Source organism: Ammospiza nelsoni, chromosome 4 (assembly GCF_027579445.1).
Source record: "Ammospiza nelsoni isolate bAmmNel1 chromosome 4, bAmmNel1.pri, whole genome shotgun sequence".
Classification (NCBI taxonomy): domain Eukaryota; kingdom Metazoa; phylum Chordata; class Aves; order Passeriformes; family Passerellidae; genus Ammospiza; species Ammospiza nelsoni.
The window spans coordinates 28,919,534-28,941,014 of record NC_080636.1 but is presented as its reverse complement, the minus strand read 5'-3'; the positions used below and the strand labels follow the sequence as shown (position 1 = coordinate 28,941,014).

At 34.1% G+C, this 21,481-nt stretch overlaps 1 protein-coding gene across 1 annotated transcript in view; it reads left to right on the top strand.

The window, feature by feature from the left end:
• SGCZ (sarcoglycan zeta) overlaps positions 1-21,481 on the top strand; it is a 177,489-nt gene that overhangs the window by 114,674 nt on the left and 41,334 nt on the right. Inside the window, 2 exon segments of the mRNA XM_059470679.1 lie at positions 1,294-1,381; positions 19,195-19,317. Coding sequence (XP_059326662.1) covers positions 1,294-1,381; positions 19,195-19,317 — 211 coding nt within the window.

Genomic DNA, 21,481 nt, shown 5'->3' with positions numbered 1-21,481 from the left:
AATATATTAAGAGACACACATACAAGGTCTCTTTAACCTTACATGCTTAACCCAGGGATAACCAATAATGGATGCCCAGGGAAGAATCTAAGAATATAACAAGTATATAATAAATTTCTCAAATACCTTCCTAGCCTTTAGTCATTCCTACCTAAGGCACATCCCCAGCTGTTTGTCTTCCTGCTGTTGGGTAAACATACATAAGCGTGCTGAGTGCTAGCAAACTGCCAGGAGCATTGCAGGACCCATGGTCTCTCTGCAAGCTTCAGGGAATGAGCTGTGTGCTACCAGCTGATTTCAGCAAGAAAAGTGCCTTTCTGCAGCATCAGTCACAATCCTATTTTTTTCCTTCTCTCACGCTCTCACCCCACTCCAGTGAGAGCATGATTGGTGAGCTTGCACTTTTTTTTAGGCTGTTTCTTTTGGCTCTCTGTTGAAGCTCTGCTCCTTTCCTGCACATCGGCACTTCCCTTAAAGGAGTGCCTGTGGCTCCTCGTTCTTCTAGAAGCGAAATCCAATTCTGTTTGGGATTGTTTATGCTGGCTTTGAACACAAATGTTTGTATATGCAAACATTTTTCAAAAGCTCAAACCTAGCTGGATGCTGAGAGCCAGATAGTCATCCTGCCAAGTGACTTTAAAAATGTTAAGACTGTGGTTAGCATAAAGTGTTTGTCTCCCTGCTGTATCAGTTTGATCCCTAATAGTACCTGTAAAGTACTAATGGCAGTGGATCAGGGCTCTCTGCTACAAGATCTCACCTTCCAGTGCTCTCATTGTTTTCTTTGAGAGTAACAGTTCTCTTTATCTTCATCTCTTATCTTTACATCTGTGTTTGTAAGGTTTTATTAAGTGCAATGCAAATATTATATATTGTGCAGATTAATGGAATAATACAATATAGTGTTAGTTAAGTAGTTAGGAAAGTATATGCTAACAATATATGGGAAAGGCTAGTGAAACAGGTTGGAATTAAGGCTTTTTGAATTTGGAACTCTGTAATATTAACAGCAAATTAAAACCCAAATTTGGGTGTTTGGGTGTGCAAAGAAATCAAGTTCAAATCTGATTTCTGAAGCAGGGATTGTATGCACAAAGATTTCAAGTTTAAACTAGAACTCTTGGTATTCTTTAATATAAAAATTTGACTTGTAAAATATTTGATGAAATTATTAAAAAGGGCTGTTATTCTTGACACAACTTCCCTCTCAGCATGCATGTTAATACTAAGTTCTAACTTAATTTTCCCTCAAATTTTTGTTCTCTCATTTATTGTCTCATACATGTTTCCCAGGATAGTGCACTGGTCTTACAGTCTGACAGAAATGTAACAGTGAATGCAAGAAATCACATGGGACAGTTAACTGGACAACTGACAGTAGGTGAGTGTTCTTTATTGACTGTTATGTTTATCAATTTAGCTTTATTTATAGGTTTCCTTTATTATCATCACATATAAAATATTACTAAAAAGTCAGGAAAAAGAATCTCATCACCATGCTCCAAAACCATTGCATACAATGGATCATAAGAGCATGATTCAGCATTAGCTCAAGAAGAAAAACTAGAAATGCCTCAAAGTAGCTAAAATGAAAAGAGCTTAATGAAAAATTATTATTTTTGAGATCATTGTAACAAAACAAACTGAAAATGCCTCAGCAAAATATGTTTCAACAACACTTTCAGCAGGAAAATAACCATCATTTTCTTACACTTTCTGTCAGTGTTCCATTACTTCAGTGGCAATTGATTTGGCCCTGTCACTTGTGTAGGGCATTTGTATCAGAACATATTCAAAGTGGTTGGAGTAACAGAATGTTAAAAATCAGAAAAAAAACCCCAAAAACCAAAATGCTTTCCTAGTCACTACAAAAATTAAATGAAAAGGTAACATATTTCCAGCCATTCATTAAAACTGATATTTTACAAAGTATAAAATATAGCAGTTCCAGATGAAATGGATAGTAAAGAATCCTCTACTTATCTTTTTCACTTACCATGTATTTCCCCCTGTTTTATGAAATTTATTGTTATACTTTGTTTTTAGTATGAATCATACTTCTTGTGTTAATAAGTATGAAGTAATATTTTTTTATATTTTTTGAACTAGAGGAGTACTGATTTTTAAGAATATTGGCCAGAAGAATCACTGAGAAATGATTTACTAGTTCTGGTACAAAACAATATATATTGACTGGGAATGGGATAAAAAATATAACAACATACATTCATAAGACCTTAGTATATCAAATTCAAGGAGACACCGCTTAGACTTTATTTGTTTTCATTTTTTTCATTTTACTTCTGGATTAAGATGTGTTTTATTCATTGTTTTTTCCTCATGTCCTGAGGTTATGCCCACAAATAATTTTAACTTAAACTCTAGTTGTAATCTATACTAAGTTTTCATAGTGACTGGAGACAGTGGCTTCTAGTTATAAAAATCTTTTCCAAGTGCACACAGTGACACACCATCTGCACTGATTTCCCTGAGCAACCACGTCGAATGAACGTGCAAAGGTAACCAGACTTGCTAGCAGGTACAGATGAGGAAAATTAAGGTAACACCTGTTCTGGCCATATTGTGCTTGCCCAGTGCAATTACAAAATGCAGTTCTCTATCATCTGGTAACTCTATTGTTAAAACCTCTTCAGCTGGTAACTGCAAAAAGGTGAGTTGTCCATGGCAGACATTCACATTGGCTGAAATAGATATGATATTTTTATCACTGACACTATTCTGGCTGAGTGAATCCAGCACTGAAAATGTGTGTGAGTTTATTGAGGCTGACCTACTTAAAGGCATCACACTAGAGGTTAATATTCTAAAAACATGGATTCCTGAAAAAAACCTATGTTTTATGTTACCGTCATTAGGGCGAACTCCTTAAGCTTCTTGGTGTGCAGCTGGTGCCGTCCCTGGAGAGTAGAAGCTTGTGAAATTGTATATTGTATTTACATTACTTCTTAATCTATCTCCCTCTTTGTTTCATATATGACCTTTGTTATTTCTTATATCAGTATAAAAATATTTTTTTTTGTGAATCCCTAGTACATTATTGAATGCATGTTAAAATACTCCTTATCTCTTATTAAATATTTCTTAGTAAAGACAGTCACAACTGCCAGTAGAATTAGTAAACCCTGAATGCTGTGCTATTAAGAAATCAAAGGAATCTAAAAGTAAAAATATATTATTAAGGCACTCCCTTCTAAATTTTTTTGTTGTGAGAAACACAACAGAGACAAGTTTTTACTTTTGTTTGGGTAAAAGCATGGCCACATTTGCTGGAAGAATGGTAGGGGTCTTTTCCATACAAAGTTTGCTGACAAAAGAAAATATTTTTTTTCCTATTAGTTGTAAATGTGCCCCAGAAAGTCCCTGTCTTTAAAAATGCTCTCTGTCCATTCAGTAGTGATGTGTGCTGAAGCAGCTGTTTGTGTGGCTGCCCAGTGAAAGGAATGAAAATAAACAGTGAGGAAAAATATTTTAAACAACAACAACAAAGCAAATTATCATGTCTTGGGGAAAAAAAAATCTTGTTAAAACTTTGAAATGTCATTATCTGTTCAGTTTTTAAAGAGTTGAAGAATAAGCAGTAAAAAAATAGACTACATATTTAAATGCATGGCAGGAGCATTCTACAAAGAAAGAAGGATGCCAGTGCATTCAAAAGGATGATAATGCACTTTTTATACATGTGATATCATTGGCATTTTATCTTCATTTCACAGGACTGAAGTGATACCACAAACCAGCAAATAGGCTGGTTTCATACTGTGTTTGGCAACCACATTGCCACTCATGCCAAATTTTAGGACAACTAAAAATTCTTTCTGTGGTGTTTGAAACCATGCCATGTAAGAGTAAGACAGCCTTAAGAGCATATAATCAGAACTGTAATAGGAAGATGGATTAATGTAAAAAAGTGTTATTATTGGGCTGGGTGGGAATATGGCTATATGTTCATTAAGGGAGATGGAAAAAAAATCCAGTGAAACTCTTAAAGGGTATTCAATTCTGTAAGTGACAGAATATGTCATTAAAGTGCATCATTAAGACATCTTGGGAAATATCCTAATCTAGGAGGAGTGAAGACAAAGGATATTAAATAATTTATTTTTTAAAAAAAGTAACTAAGTGTATTGGATGATTGAGTGGTTGCATGTTTAAATGGTATAAATTCAAGTTATGCTTCAGGACATAAAGGACCAAGGGTACACCCATTATTGCGTACAGCATTTTTTATACTGGCACCAAAATCTGTACGGAGAGAAAGTCACAGCTGTAGCAGTGCTTTCTGTTGGGAACTGTACCAACTGAGCAAGAGATGTTGGTTTGTACTCCAGTCTATTCATGACATATGGTCTGGAAACTGCCAAGTTTGTGTCTGCATCTCCAAGAGGACTCCACAGCCTTCAGTTTTTAGACATGCCATTTAAGTCCAATGGAGCAGATTTAGCACAAACATGAATTGTATGTGCAGAATAAAGATGAAAAGATGACAATCCATTGAATTTTGCTGGATAAATTGATAGATCTCTCCCCTCTCAGCCCTTACTTACTTATACTTCTGTAGTGTGCATTCTACAGAATTACCTTTACACAACCTTTTTTCTCTGTTTAATCAATGTTTGCACAGTTTATATGGAAAATTATTCTTTTTTTCTACCAATCTTAGAAATGCATGTTAGTTGCTCCCTTTGAGCCACAAGTCTTTTGTCTCCGTGCTGTCTGCACATATCTTGGATACCTCTGCCTGCTTCTGAGTGGAGTATAATAGGCTCACAAGCACTAAAAAAATGTAATGTGACATTTGAAATTGAAACACACATTTGTATTTAATGTAAATTCATCCTCAGGTTGGATCATTATTTCAACTTTGTTGGGGTTTTTTTTGAGAGCTGTTTTTTCTTACTTTTTTTCCTTACTGCAATAATTGCTTCTGACAGGTATTTCTGCTACTGTTTGACCCTTTTCAATTCATAAAGAACTCTAGGGATATCTGAAATGCACCAAAAAAAAAAAAAAGGCATTTAATTTTTGCTAAGCTTTCAGCCCTCGGACAGAATCATAACTCTCACAGACATCCAGACCTGTACAAGTCACGGCTTTGGAGAGCTCCTGAACCTGTCTCTCTAGTCACTGAGATCTCCAGAGCCATGCAAATTCAGAAAAAATATTTGAATACCAAAGTTATATCACATTCTTGCAGCTACTTTTTGAAAATAGCAGGCAGATGTATGATTTCCAATTACAACACTGCTAAAGACTGATAACACTGCTAAAAGATTTACTCAAATAACTTGTCACACTTGGAGATCCTTTCTATACATTTACCATTACAAAACCTGTCTTGTGTATTCCGAGATCTTTGTCTTTAAAATGTGCTTGCTTACTTGTGGTGCTCCATCAAGAGTGCTTGGTATATTGTGCAGAAACTGTTGGACATTAGAAACTGCAGGTATGTAACTTTGTGGGAGTGGGAGTCTCCTTCATCATCCATACCTACATGCTGTATGGCAGTTCCCTATGCTTATATCAAGTGATAAGTGATACCTTAACAGGTAACACATCCTGCTACCCCTTCGCTTCTGAGGTCCTCAAAGTAACTCATCGCCTCAAGGCCACTCCTGGGGCTCTCTTTGCAACAATTAGATATCAATGAAGATCTGAAGCAAGATACAACATTTCAAGTATTCTTGCTTTTAGAATCATCTGTGGGAGTAACAAAATGTTATAATATGATCTCACTCTATCGGGTACTAACAATAACAATAAGGTACAAGTACAAATATGTCTATACATGTTGCTCTAAATCTTTGGTATTATTGTCAAACATTTGTTTGAGATTTTTATGAACTTGAACTAAGTATCCATTAATAACATGCTTAATGAGACAAGAAATGTTTCTGGTTTTGAATCTTGTTTGCATATACTGTAGCCTCAAATGTAAGGTCCTCTCTCCCAAGTATTGCAAGAAGAGGGTGGTTTTAGGATGATCATACACATACATTCTTTCCTTACTGTTGGAAAAGGGAAAAAATGGTCTCAGCTCTTCTCTTATCTGCATAATTGTTCTTGTATCATCTGTAGTAGAGTGCTGGGAGGAAAGGGATGAGTTGGTTTATGACCCTCATCAGTTTCTGCCTTTCAACTGGGCAAACATGGATTAGAACTTGTCAGGAGTATGTGAAAGAAAGGCTTTCTCCTTCTGCTTACAAAGAGGTTTGCCTACCTGTCATTCCAAACTGCAGTGAGATTTCCAAAATCTGAAATGCATTAAACATTCTGCTAGTCTAATTTCCATATCAAGGCAATTGCTCTTGTAACTGCTGTGGTACAGTAGGATAATTATTATTGCTAAGAAGATATGGGAAAACAAAGCCAGATAAATGAATTATCCATTTCTCAGCCTTCTCTCAATTTCTATTCCTTAACTGAAATATAGACTGAATAAACACAAGTTTTGGTCTCTAATACCACTTTAATGTATGCAAATAAGCAATGTAGGCAATTCATTTTACCACACTTAGATGAATTAGTAGTCCAGTTTTTGCAGTTATATACAAAGAGGGCAATTTCACATTGAAATTCAGAATAAATATGTAATAGCTTAAAATCTTCTTTTGGGACATTTTTTCATTTATCAAGTTATTGTGGTGAAGGTTTTCAACTTATAGTTGCTTCACTTCCTCTTAATTTTCTAATACAGAAAAAAATGAACACAGAGTCCCTAATTTCTGGATTAAATTACTTGCATTGCTTACATATTTTCAGGTTTTTTGCACCTTAAATGGAATTTTCTGTTGACAATCATTAGTTGGTATTTTCCGTGTTACTTTTAGATTAGGTAGTTGTCATTCAGAGAGTATTTGGATAATTTACACAGCAAAATCCTATACATTCTGACTGTACTAATTTTAAAGTATAATATTTCTTTAACTTTTTTAGCCAGTTAAGCACTCTTCCCAAAGGCAGGAATATAACAAATTTATCAGGAGGTGAAAATGCATCTTGTGTGCTAGTTTGTGGTACAAATCCATTGTAAGATCTTTTAAATGGAGGTAAATGGGAGATAGCTAGATAGCTTATTCGTTTTTATACAGGTTAGTTCACCTTGCACATAAGTGCAGAGTTAAAGGATTTCTTTCATCTTCAGGAGTCTCTGCAGAAGGAATGATGGAGCAGTGCCTGGAAGGCCATATGGCTTCATGTCTCCTCCTGGCAAAGCACGTGGGATGAGCCAAGAGGCAGTCAGAAAGTGAGCCATGTTCCTCAGAGCAGTTGAAATGTCCAGCTGGAATCTGAGTCTCATCCCTCCTCATAATTTACAGTGCAACGTGATGTTGCCTCCATTTCTGTCTGTCTAGTCATAGAAAAGTCTTTTTACAAAGCATCTGTGCTGTAACAGGTTTTGTGATAGGACTTTACCTAATATATACTTTTAATGAATTTGGCTAAACTATCATGATAATCCACTCCCATTAATTAATTATCCTGAAGTGAGATATTAGGAAAATGTGAAGGTCTCTGAAAACTGGTCCAAACTTTGACCTGCTTGCCAGCACTTTGATGGGTCTGCCAAACTTATCCTGAAAAAATTAACATCATAATTTATTTGAAATTCATCCATATTTCTCTTGCAATTCTCTGTTTAAGTAATTTACAAATAATAGAAAGCATTTTTTTTGTTTTGATTCGGCATCAAGAGAAAGGCAACTCCTTTCTAATTTTTGTTTCTATTTCACTTGTAAATTAGTTGCATCATTTTTCTGTGTTAATTTTCATGCATGCATTTGAAATTCAGCGATGGCAAATATCACTTTGTGGCAAGCCCTTGCATTAACTGGATTGAAAAGTAATACTTTTTTACACATCCATTACACAATTAATTCATAAAAATATTAAATGTACTACATCAATCATTTTCTCTGCAGTTTGTGCTTGGTTAACAAGATCTCTTTGGAAGAAAGGGATGCTTTACACTTACTTCTGAATCCATTTGATAAATCAGGCATATTTTCAGTTTTTTATCAATATCTTTCATATCATTATGATGATCTTATTGTATGTTATGTGCAGACATAACACTTCATTGCTGTTTAATATTTGAAATACCATATGGTATTAAATATATCCTAAGTTTCCCTCATTGCCACATGAATTGCTACAGGAAAACTATGCTGTAAAAATAGAGTAATAAGATATCCCTCTGTCAGTTATTAGGACCAAGTAGTAATTCTGTCTTGTAGGTATTGCCATTATTTAGCCTGATACCTCCTTCCTGAGATACAAGAGCATATCACATCAGTTGGGATATCAAGAATAAAAAATTCTCTATGAATAAACACAACTGCAAGCAGCAGTAGAACAGTAACTGAATTCTGTGCAATTTAAGCATGGTTGTTTCAAGTGAGAGAGTGCTTATGCATTATTGATAATGAACACCTTATCCAAAATGTCTATGGAGTGGATATTTTTCTTTGCTTTAAGTTTTATCATCCTCAGTAGTGTGTTATACAGAATCTTCTTTGAATCTTAAAACAAATAACTCCAGTACTTCCAGAGCTGAGGTCTTAAGACCTCTTCCCCATCCCCTTATTTCTGCATTCAGTATATTTTCTATCTTCTTTCTACCTTCTTCAGACTCTAAAAGTTTTTGTCATTTGAGTCTTGATCCAACTTTTCTTCTCTTTTTCTTTCCCTCAGTCTGAGCTCAGGAAGACTATTTCTACCTCGGATACAAGGTACAGCTCATGTTAGTTCATATCTGAAGTTGTATTGATCTAACGAGAAAAGCATCTTTTCTGTCTGTAATGGCAGACAAAGAGAAAAACACACTTTGTACTTTTATAAATAGTCTGATCATTTTCTTTTTGTACCATAGACAAAATAAATGCAGCTTATTTCCTTTCCTTGTTTGTCCATGATCTAAATTCAGAGGGAATTTTAAGGTCCAGTGCCTTATTTTTGATGTGGTGCTGGCAGGAGAACCTGGCGTGCTAAGGATGGGTGAGGTGCTGGCTTCCTGAAGGGCAGCCTTCAAAAAGAAGCCACCACAAGCCTCTTTTTCTCATGAAAGCACAATGGTCTATCCCACTGTCACTTTAGAGGTGATATGAAAATGATGAAAGGGAGCACTAAATCAGTGTTTTCCAGGCAGGAATTATGGAGGGGAGCGGGAGTACAGCAGTGACTGTGCAGAGAGGTGTCCAATCTGCTTGGTATGAGCTTCAGCTCACTGCCTTAGTGTTTCATATCAGTGCTAACTTTGACCCCAGAGCACCTGTAGTGAGCCTGGACACATACTGAAGTAGATTTTAATTATCAATAGCTATCTGACAGTGGTACTTCAGTCCAGTTTACTTTGGTGCTTTACAGGCTTTTTATTTTACCTTATTGTATTTTAAACACAAATCTGGACCTTTCCACTGTTTCTAGAAAATTGGCACTGAAAGAGAGAAAAAGGTACTCTGTTGTAATTCTCAAATACTTTATCCTCTTCCCATCCCACCCAACCCAACCCTATAACAAATCAGAGGACCTGGAACTATGAGCAGTTGATTGATTTAACTGTAGAAGTAGAGTCTGAGTGGGAAGAGGTAATTAGTGTTTTCATGGTGCTGCAGAAGTGTCAGTGTTTAAACATTAATCCATTGCCATCTGTCCTGCTGCTGTTACCCACATGCTGGTGGCCAGGACAGAGAGCCTAACTACTGCCCAAATGTTCAGAGCAGGGAAGGAGAAGTGGTTTCCTTTTGTAGGAGAGACATCCCAAGAGTCAAAGAAATGGGGCTATTAAGAGGAAATAAGTAGGTTTTAGAGGTATAGGAGTGGGTTTGAAGGAGGCAGCATACATCTTCCAAAGATGGTCCTAATTCTTTGTCTTTAGCTTTATCTGAAGCTAATACTTCATTTAACTTCAAAAACAGCTGCTGTGCATGCCTTGTGACATTCAGAAGGCTGCTGCTGGGTGCTAAGCATTATTAAATTACCTACAACATCTGGACCTTTAACAAGTCTCTGACAGGACATTAAGATTTTATTTTACCCCTTTTTTCCCTGATGTTCAGACGGCTCACTGATATTGTCAGGAATATATTATTCTAAGAGGTGAAGGACAAAATAGGGGTAAAAATTGAGAAGACTATTTTAAGTTAATTAAATACAAAGACATAATTAAAAAGAAAGAGAAGGGCAGTGAGGTTTTTCTGGTGTTCTTTATTTTCATATTTATTTCAGAGAACACTTGGAGGTAGAAATTCAACAGCCTGCTGATCATGTTAGAGGTGTTGAAATAACAGCAAAGAGATTTTTCAAACATAGGGGTGAGAAGTAATTTGATTGTAGACTTAGATTCTTTCTTCAGCTAAATCATCTTTAAAAAGTCTGAGTTCTATCAGTTTTATTACTGAAGCATTTATGGGAAATTTGCCTGTTTCTATTAGTGAAAGAGATTCTTGCAAGTGAACAGTCAGGCTTGGAAACATTTGTGTTTGCCCATGAAAACTATTTGTCCATGTGAGATTGTGAACCTCTTAGAGAGCACTGCTCCAAGTCCCATAAGAAATATAATTCCAAAATGAACTTCAGTGTAACACTGAAACATTAAAATACATTGTAAAATAGTAATTGATAACCACAGCTAGAACATTGCTGCTTATTTGTGCTCATTTATAAATCTGCTTATTTATAAATGAAGTTGTTTATTTGCCTTTCTTTTGCCTCCATTTAGTACAGGATTAAGTTTCAAGTTCCAAATTATGCCAATACTAGACATGTTTAATTGTGCCATTTGTAGATGGGCAGAGCTGTCTTGATATAATTTATCTCAAGCATGTACAGCATTGTTAAAGATATATTTATTATGATTTTGAAAATTTCTTTAATACATAAATATATCTCTGAAAATAACTTCTTTTTCCTTAGGCTATTCTTAGAGTGATAAATATTGTAGTTGTAACTGAATTATGAACAGATGGCATTGAATTAATGATTAGCTGAATATTTTTAAACTTGACTAGATTTCTTCCTGTGAAGAAAAGCATTCCATAAATCTAAAATTAATTAGTCTCTGGGAACAGTTATCATTCACTGAATCGCTAACATGTATTAGAGATCAAAATAATACAGAGTGAACATTTTTTTCCAACTCAAAATTAAGGGCTACCTTGCATTTAAAATAAGTTATTGCAACATTAGAGTTCCAAAACGTCATGATTTTACTCGTGTGTTATTTTGCACAGATATTTTGGTTGCAGAAGTTGTTTTGCTACTCCTTTATCATATGTATTACCCGTAGCATCTGGATGTGTTATGACCTCAAAGTTTTCACACACTTGAAGATTTCTACCCATTTTGCTTCTGGTGTGGAAGAAGAAGCCAGGTGTTAATTTAGCACATTTATTTTTCTCTCGTTGAGTGATTCTGGTTGGCTTACCATACTTCTGATGTGAAAGCTTTCAGCTAGTCCAGACAAAAACTCCACTTATGCTGCAGGTCTTGTCTCTGAATTTGCACATCCATCTGCATCTAGGTTATATTTCTTTCCAGACACAGGATCGTACACTCTTTCAAGGACACTTCAGATTTCCCAAGGGTATCAGTGTAGCCTCCATAAGTGGGGTGTTTCAAAGGTAGACAATCTGGCAGTGGTTCAAATCACAAAGATGCAGAATTTCAGTGTCAGCAGGGTTACTGGCTGAGGTAGATGTCTTCATTGGTGAATTGAATTGCATCTTATGTGTTACAAGTCAACAATGAGCTCCCCTGAGAACATTAATCAAAAGAGACGCTTCCAGAAGCTAAGAGACCAAATATGCTTTTATCCTGCTTCTACAGCTTTCTGGCTCTTATCCCACTGTCAAGGGCAAGGAGACAAGTAATTTCCTAAATGGGTTATGCAGAAATCCTGAGAGCTTGGTTAAGACCTCATTGTCTTGTGCCTTCATCATAGCGGATGCAACTTGCTCAGAAATCTGCAAATGCATTTCACTGATCTGCAAAGTAGCAGAAGGGTTTAAAATTATCATTTTCTGGTAATAAGGCTATATTTTTTTGCTTGTTTTACTACTCAGTAGTAACCAGTGGTAGCCTTTTTGTGGATGAGTCATGTGTATCTTTTAGTATTTTGTACATTCTTTCATTAAATCTTTCTCAGATAAAGTGTGATTATATAAAATGCTAAGACCTTTTGCATAGATAGCTTCAGGATATTTGAGCTCCCTAGCTAAAGCAGATAATTGGAGAAATAGTCAGTTTGTAAAAATTAGACTTTTATAATCTTTCTTATATAGTAACTATCAGTATTGAATTAATATTATAAAAATGTGAAATAGGGATTTTTTGACATTTCTTTTTTCAAGAAAGTTTCTGAGTGCTCTGGTAGCTTGTGTCCTTTGTTTAGGTCTTCTCTCTCCAAGTGTGATTAATTCAATTCTTTATCTCAAAAAGGTTTGATTTGCATTCAGAAACATTATAATGGTCTAATTCACTACATTGTGAGTAATATTATACTTTTGAGTCACAACAGAGTTTATTTAAAGTCTATGGGAACCTGCCAAAAGCATCTGGAAGAACAATTTGTATCTTTTTAATCACGTCAGGGGAAAAAAAGGAAGAATGCAAAGCCAATCTCTTAATAACAAGGGTACATTAAGAATATATTGACAAGGTGGAGATAGGTCAAATGTTGGATTCCATGATTTTGGAGGTCTTCCCAACCTGAATGATTCTGTGATTCTGTGAATATGGGCAAAAATATTTGCTAGCTTTTAATTTTTATTAATAAAACACCAAAAAATGTCCAAAATGCCTGCCAGGTAGAAAAAAGTCTCAGAATATCTGTCTAATGCTTACAGAGAATATTGCCAGTAAGAAAGACAGAAGTGAAATGCTTTTCTTTTTAAATCTTTACAAAGATCCATAACAGTTATTTTAAAAGGTCAGAGGATAAATGAGTAAGAGGAAAAGTAAAGAACCATTGGGTTACATGAATGTATTTCACTTCATCCAGTTTCATTTTCAGTCCAGTTACCTCAGAGTGATAAAGCAGGATGCATAAAGGCCCTTGCAGGTATTTTAGGCAGCTTGCAGATGAGCGATTAGGCGTCAAAAGATGCAAATAAGTAAAACATCAGATTTATTTTTAAGAAAAGAATAAAGTAGAGATGTAGAGATTTACACATCACTGAATTTTCAGTAGAATTTCTGGTAAATTGGTAGAACATTCAATAGGGAAGTCTGGCTATAATTGTGACCTAAAGGAAATATATAATGATAAACAGTAACAGGTTTAGCAAGGAATGATTTGCATTATCTGCAAGATGTTATATTTCCCAAGGAGAAATTCAACAGTCCTGTTTTGTCTTTGAGTTTCATCTGTCTAATGAGGACATTTCATAACTCCCCTTACTATTTATGTGTGTTCTTGCTATTTGATTTGAATGTGGTGTTCATCAAGTACAGCAGGTAGTCAGGTACCTCACAATTAATTGTTCTGTCTATTTTTAACTCTCATTTCTCTTCAGTGGAATGTGCAGCTACTTAGAAACAACTCAGTATTTTCATAAAACCCAGTGACCAAACAGCATAATTATAGCCTTACAGTCTAGCTTAGCTAACAGAGAGAATGGAAATATTCCCACTAATTTTGTATGGAAAAGTAGTGCCCAGACTGCTTCAGTAAGCCTCAGCTACCAAAAGGTGTATGTTCAGTTTTGTAAATAATTTATGTTGTAAAAACTATTCCCATCACAAAAAGCTAATATTTACAGGGTTAAGGATAAGACTGAAGACTTGGACAATTCTCTTAGGATTTAGTAATATTCAGGTTGCATTCATCATGATGTAAGAAAAACTGATTAGCTTTCTGCTCCCATTCACATTTTGCATTGCACAAAATATGTTAGATTTATAAATAATACAATTGCATGAGCTGGTCTTTTATGCTTGTCAATGTAAGCTAAGTTGATAAATGCAGCTGTAAAAAGAAGTTAACATATTGTGGCTATTTATTGATGTCACAAAGAAACATTCCTGGACAATAAAGGAAAACATGTAGGAAAGAGAATGTCATAAAACTGGTAATAAAAAATAATATATATATTTATTTAAAATTTAACCTATTTATTTTATACTTTAGATACTTTATTTAATAATCTAATTTAAAATTTATCCATTTACAGAAACCATGTATATTTATTTATTAATATATGTTTATTATATTTTTGTATGTTTATAACACATCTAGTATTGTGAGAAAAATCAGTCTGATACAAAAGTCATTTTACTTGCTGCAAGACTCAGTTCATGAATCTAGATCATGCTTTGAGTAAATTAACCTTAATGGGATTATAAAAGGAGCAAAACATACAGTGTGAGGTCCTACAGATAAATTTTGGTGCCTGACATATCTTCCTGTGTCTTGCATGGCTTTCTTATCTAAGGAGCCATATAAGCAATTAAGATATTATAGCTAAAATTACAGACAATGCACATCCTTTTAACCATTACGGAAGCAAAATAAATGTGTTGACTTAAAGCTCAAACAACCTTCAAGATGCAGAGAATCACATTTTCTTTCATTCCCCCATGAGTATAGCTCATAGCTGATGAAATTATGAACAGCTGTATCTGATCTGTTCAGCCATGTAATTTCTGAGTCTCATGGAAATTACCATATGTTAGGGGTAGTAGACAGAAAAGGACAGAATTGCTCTTGAGTTGTTGTGGCCTCATCTAGAAGTACGATGGAGAGTGCTGTCTGCTGCTGCTGGTATGCTACTCCCACATACTATTTTCGTAGCTGAAACATAGCTGAACATAGGTTCCAATGTCAAGATGCACCAGGAAGACAGATTGCAGGAAGGATGTATTCTATCTATTGTAGAGGTGACAGACAATATTTCAGATGTGTTTTGCAGTGAAACTGATATACCATATCAACAGTGGACTTGACAGTGCCGGGTTAATGTTCTACCTTTGAGGTCTTTTACAACCATAATGATTCTAGGATTCCACAAAGTTCCTAGAAGTAAAACCAGCTTGGGAGAGCAGAACTTTTCTGTCAGATGTCATTTGACCAATATCACTAATCTTTGATGGATATTACTGGGTCTGTAGGTCACAGTGAAGGAAGTGTCCCACCTGATTCAGATGGTCCTACTGAGTTTCCTCTTATAATAATGTGTGCCTTATTCCTATTCTAATAATTTATGTTGACAGATGTTATTGTTCACTTCCACAAAAGGTAACAAATGTGTGCTTTGTTTCTTCTCACCCAGTATTTGCTCCAGCTTCCCTTGCCTGAGTAGATGATAATCAGAATAGGAAACCTTGAAGATCAACCTCTCCTAGAAACCATAGCTTTCTGACATCTCTACATACAGAACCAACTATTGAGAGAGAGCTAAGGGATCTTTTACCTTCTCCTTTCACACTTTTTAGATATAATGAAGATGATCCCTTCCCTTCCTCAGCAAACTGAACAGAGAATATGTTGTCATTGCTTCTGTTCTGTTCAGCTGGTATGAATCCTTCATTTGCACAATTGCTCTTGCATTCACTGAAAATTTTTAAAGATCTCTGCTGTCCAAAATACCATAATATTTATAATTCCTATGAATATTAAAAAAAATTATCTAGGTGTATACTTGTCAAAAATTGATCTTAGACCCAGATGAGTGTTGAATCTTTATTAAAAATAATTTATCTATTTAATCGCCAATCTCAGAAGCATCAACACATTCTCATAAAAGTAACTTTCTTTGTCATCGAGACTCTCTATAAAACTCTGCATGTAATAAATGTTTAAATAACCCATTTTTCATTGAAGAACCAGAAGAAACTTTATCATATTTCCTATTTACAATGATCAGTTTGTGGTAATTCCATTTGAATTCTAATCCCTATATTCAATTTAAGGTTGTTGATTTTTTATCTTTTTCTGTGTCTGAATTTGCTGTGTGCCAGATGGACATGGAAGGTGATTGAGAAATCAGACACTGCTAGTGTTTGTAATCATATCTAAACCTTGTAAGACTGGAGAGTTCTTATTTCTATTTATTATCACAGCAAACAATGGTTCTAATTATTATTGCTGAATAATAATAATGAAGTACTGTAAGTAATCATTGACTTTAAAATGAAAAATATTAGAACATTCATTTTTCATATTATTATATTTCTTAATTAGTAAGTCAAACTCTCTTCAAATTCAAAATAGTTTTTATTTTGAAATTTAGTCTCTATTACTGTTAATCTGGATTACAGAACCATAATTTTCTGTATTTTTACAGCACGTACTGCCCAAAATTTTCATTTAATGTGTCTTCACTACAGTTAAAATGTACAATTTTAGGCTCTGTACCATTTTAAATGTAGCTGGTTTGATGATAATTTCAATTATACAACTGCTGTGCGCAAAGCATGTGTTATAAACCATCATTACATACCATGTATATATGAATATGATACACATATTTTTCATCTATATAATTTAAATGAAAGGAATTTCACAGAAACATAATAATTTAATTGAGCATTATACATCTGAATTTACAAGTTAATAGTTTTCCTGAACACAAGATGAGTTTTTCATAGACATCTCTTGAACCTGGTTAAAGCTGTTATGTAGCCAATTCCATGTCTAGGATGAAGTAGAATAACAATACAGTAAGAAGTAGCAAAGCTAAACAGCTTTTCTGGTAGCCATGTGTTTGATAGAAATTACCTTTCCAAACAGAATTTAGAAGATAGATTTTCATACGTGATTCTCTGGACTGAAGTATGCATTATTCAAGCAGGTATGAATTGCTGAAAATAGTGATGGCTCTACAAGTTTGAGATTAGAATTTCAAAATACTTCCTTTGTTCATGCATAATATTCTAAGACTTGACATTGTTTTTATTAGTAGCACTATTAAAAATTCAGACATTTTATAAAACGTGTATGTTGGTAGAGTGGTTTTGGAGCAAAGCAATTTGCTTTACAGCTAAGAAGATAATACCTTAATACATTGCAAATGCAACTGCTTGCTCTTATTTCAACTGGGAAGTGAAAATGAAACAAAACAGAATTCCATTTTGATAGCACTGAGTACTCTGTAGGCAGTTCAACTTTTCTAAACCAGTTTTATTACATTCACACCTGGTTCTATGTCAAAGAGACAGATGTAACATGTATTATGTTTTTTAGTAATCTCTAAAGTGCCTTGAACACGCTAACTACCATTTCAGGAATAAGGAATACCAAGTAGTACACAATTAAGTCCTGAGTGAAACATAAAAACCCATTTATTTTAGCATTAAAATTTATTTACTTCCTGTAATGGTATTTTGGACTAGCTGAATTCTAGGTGTATTTTTATGCTATGTGATTCTGAAGCAGCACAAATCGCATCTAAAATATATGGAGTCCTTAGTCCAAGTTCCAGACCATTGTTATTTAAGTCATTTTTAATGAAAACCTATATTATCCTAAATACATCTCAAGTTTTTAAAAGCTGTTTTTGAAACATAGGCTGTCACTTAGAGTGATATATAATGACTAAGAATGTGGCAGGTCTTTTCTCTTTTTTATTTCTGACACATTTTTTGTTAATTTCTTTTCCTTACACAGCTAACAACTTTGATGGGTGTAAATTAGTAATGTCACAGTACTTATAATGCCACTTTTTTTTAGGTGGCTAAGCTGTCATCAGCTCTTAAATAAAGATGAAACTGTTTAGTATTAAGTTATTTGTAATTATCCTTTGGTTTCCTGAACCATAACTATGGTTGCAGGACAAGGGCATGCCCAAACATCTGCATCTGAAACCTGAAATCTGCCTCTGTTCTTACAAAGATTTTATATTTTTTTTAAACAAAGCAAACAACCTGATTAACACATTTTAAAAAACTTCAGTGAGGGAGGGGAGTGGGGAAAAAATACCATTTTGCACATTTACAGAACAAACATATCTAAATTCAACAAAATGCATCATCACAAGTATTTTTATTTTTTCATTTTCTTTTTCCATTGTGAATCAAAAATAGCCAATTATTTTTTACAGTACAAACATATGTTCATCTGAAAGTAAGAGGAATTGTTTTGATCCCATAGCTGATTCTGTAAATTATGAACTGCTAAGGCAATTCCTTGACCAAAATTCATTATCAGAGTTTTTATATTCCTTATTACATGTTTTGATACTATGCATTTGCATATTAAAATAAATACATATTATGCAGGAAGAGTTTTTTTTACAAAGTTTTTAACCAGATTATTAAACTGAGATAACATATATAAATTTATTTGTTCATAATGCCCTCCACACAATTTTTGCACATGTAGATTTATGCCAGGAATGCATTACAAGTATAATTAGGGATCATAGAGAAAATTTCAGATTATTTTTCCCTGAATTAATGTATCTTGCTTTATGTCTTGTTGTGCCATATGCAGTTGGTTGCTTTTCAACACCATTTTCAGAAATTATGTTTGCTTTCACTTATTAATAAAAAAAAATTTTCAGAAACAATTTAGTACGCAAATCACTGGAGAGTAAGAATAAGACCTGTAAATTGAAAAGCATAGTGAATTTAAAGTCTTAGTACCTGCAAACTGTCTTCATTGCAGTTAGATCAATCCATATATCTGTCCAATTCCACAATTATTTTAGGATTTTTGAACTTTGAGACATTTGGGAATGTTGTTTCATAAAATGTGACATAAATTTTGGTATCTTAGTCCATGGTTTTTTTTCTTTTGTTGGGTTGTTTTTGTTATTTTACTCTCTAAGTTTTTCAGTAGAACTGAATGAAAAATACCGTTTTCTGCTGTGTTGAGTTGTGTGTCTTGATAGAATAAGGTCATGTGTTATCTTTATTTGTTCATTGGCAGGAAACTGCAATTTAGACTGAACAAACCCCAGAAAGCTCTGTTTGAATTGGCATTTCAAGATCTCAGTGTTTAAGTACATTCTAAATATTAGTGTTGATTTCCACATAATGCTGAAATAGATGTTTTCATAGTTATTTCTGTAAACTATTTTAACAGTATTTTATAATGCAAGTTTTCTATCAGGCTTACAGAAAGCCAAATATTTTCATAAATCATCATGTATTCAATAGGTTTTGGATATTCAATTTATGCCAATGATTAATTCTTACAAAATATCTTAGATGTAATGATCCCTTCCTTGGTTTCAGGGTCTGATGCTGTGGAAGCTCAGTGTAAGAGATTTGAAGTGAGGGCAAGTGACAGTGGAAGAGTGTTGTTTTCTGCAGATGAAGATGAGATTGTCATTGGAGCTGACAGACTGAAAGTAACAGGTAAGGTAATAATACAGATTCTAAATGCATGTAAACATATATTTTTAAATACCTTTAGTAGTAATTAAACTATCAATCTTCTACACAATTTTAGTCCACTGGAGAAGAAAACATCTTCTCATTATCAGAGATTTTTTGACCAACCAGAAGATATTGCATAATCTAAATATCAATTCCTCTAAAGGCACATTTAAATTTTTCTTCAGGATCAACTGTGGTACAAATCACACTTACCACTGTGTTTTGGCTTTATATGTTACATTATGGATTGTTTTGTGGTGTGTGTGCCATTTGTTTAGGTAAAATGTTAAAAATATTATATATATGGTAGCCTTTGTTTTTTTTCTGTATACAAAGTATCAAGTCTAACTTCCATATGAATTAAGATTTCATGAGGCTCATCTGAAAAACCTTGCCTTGACTTGGGTGTATTAGTTTATAATGAAATTAAGGTTACTGTTATAGTTTCACCACAGCCAGCAATTTAACCTTGCATTCACTCCTCCACTGGTGTGAGTGGGGGAGAGAACTGGAACGGCGAAAATTGAAAAGAAAACCAATGTGTGGAGATAAAGGTAAAGCAAAAGTCACACACACAAGCAAAGCAAAATAAGGAATTAAAATTAATTCACTGCTTTCCGTAGGCAGTGAGGTGTTCAGCAATCTGCAGAAAGCAGGGCCCCATCAGGCATAACGTGGAAAAGGAGAGTTATGCTGAATCCTGCTAAGGCTCAAACTTGGTCATAATACTAAATGCTGAGAGAATTAATCTTAAATGTACAATTGACACAGGAGATTTCAAAGTGTCTCTCATATGTTAAAAAAATAAAACAACTTATAAATGGCACTAAGAATTAGATCCCCACCACTGAGAAATGCATTCATAAGTTTTTCATGTCATGATCATTATTTTTTAATCAAATATTTGGCACCATAAGAATTAATTTTATCCAAAGATTGTGTGATACCTTTAAATTCTTCAGCAAACACATGAAAGGTGATGAGTCCCTGTGAGCAACATCAATCAGACTGTATTACTCCACATGGCATGATGTGACTGATGAAACCTGGCAGGAAATCATAATGTCAAACATCAACCAGAATTTTTTTCTTTAACTTATTTTTCTCAGGCTTGTGGTTTTTATTATCATGGTGCCTTGGGGTGAATATAGGAAAGGAATTATGGAAGAAGAAATAAAACAAAAGTTGAATATAAAAAAGAGAAAATAAGATGTGCTTATTTGGAGATAAATCTCTCACATGTATTTATTTAAGGGTAGTACTACAATGAAATTGTTTTCTTTTCTTCTGTAGCAATCAATAGTGTCTCTTTGAAAACACTTCACTGTGAATGTGTCCAATAAATTATTTATTTTGGTCATTAATTTTCAAAGTATACTTATGGGCATTTGTAAACTACCATGGCAATGTAGGATTTTTTGTATATTATTTTTCCTGCATTCAGAAGAATGTTTGTTAATGGTCAGCTTTTAAAAGCAGTCTATTATAAGTCAGTCTAAGAAATTCTTGATTAGAACAATCTGAAAATTAAGTTGACAGCTTCTCACTGATTATTTTTTGTAAAATTTTTATTTGTAAATTTTTATGTAGGTAGGAAGGTATAGTAGAAACAGAGTAGGAATCCAGATATCAATTTATTTCCCAGATAAGAAAAATATAGTATCAGAAGTAGTATTTTTGGTTTAGAGATATTGCAGTTATATATTTATATAAGAGTCTCTCACTTTAAAATTAGGCAATTGGCTGTTTTACTTTAAATTCTTATTCTTCCTCACATTGTTAGTTTTGCTTTTTCTTTTAACTGCATAAGCTCTTTTCTGCTTTATTACTCAAAGAAAGAAGAAAAAGGATTCAAATTTTTACGTTGTTAGAGAGAGCAGTTAGAATTGCAACTGTCTATTTTCCTTTTGCACAGAGATGCCTCCTGCCTACAAGTTTAGGATGTATCATGGGGATTTGGAGGGAGGAAAGAGAAAGGCTTGGTGAAGTGAACATTTTGTTAAAGAACTGGGGAAACAAGTAGTAATAAGAAGCTCATTTTCTGGCGCGCTCATGGGTTTCTTTCTGCACATGGTTAAATCTTTCTCCATTTTTTTATATTCATCCTGCTGTTCCAAGCATCTATAGCACCACAGGGTCTTCT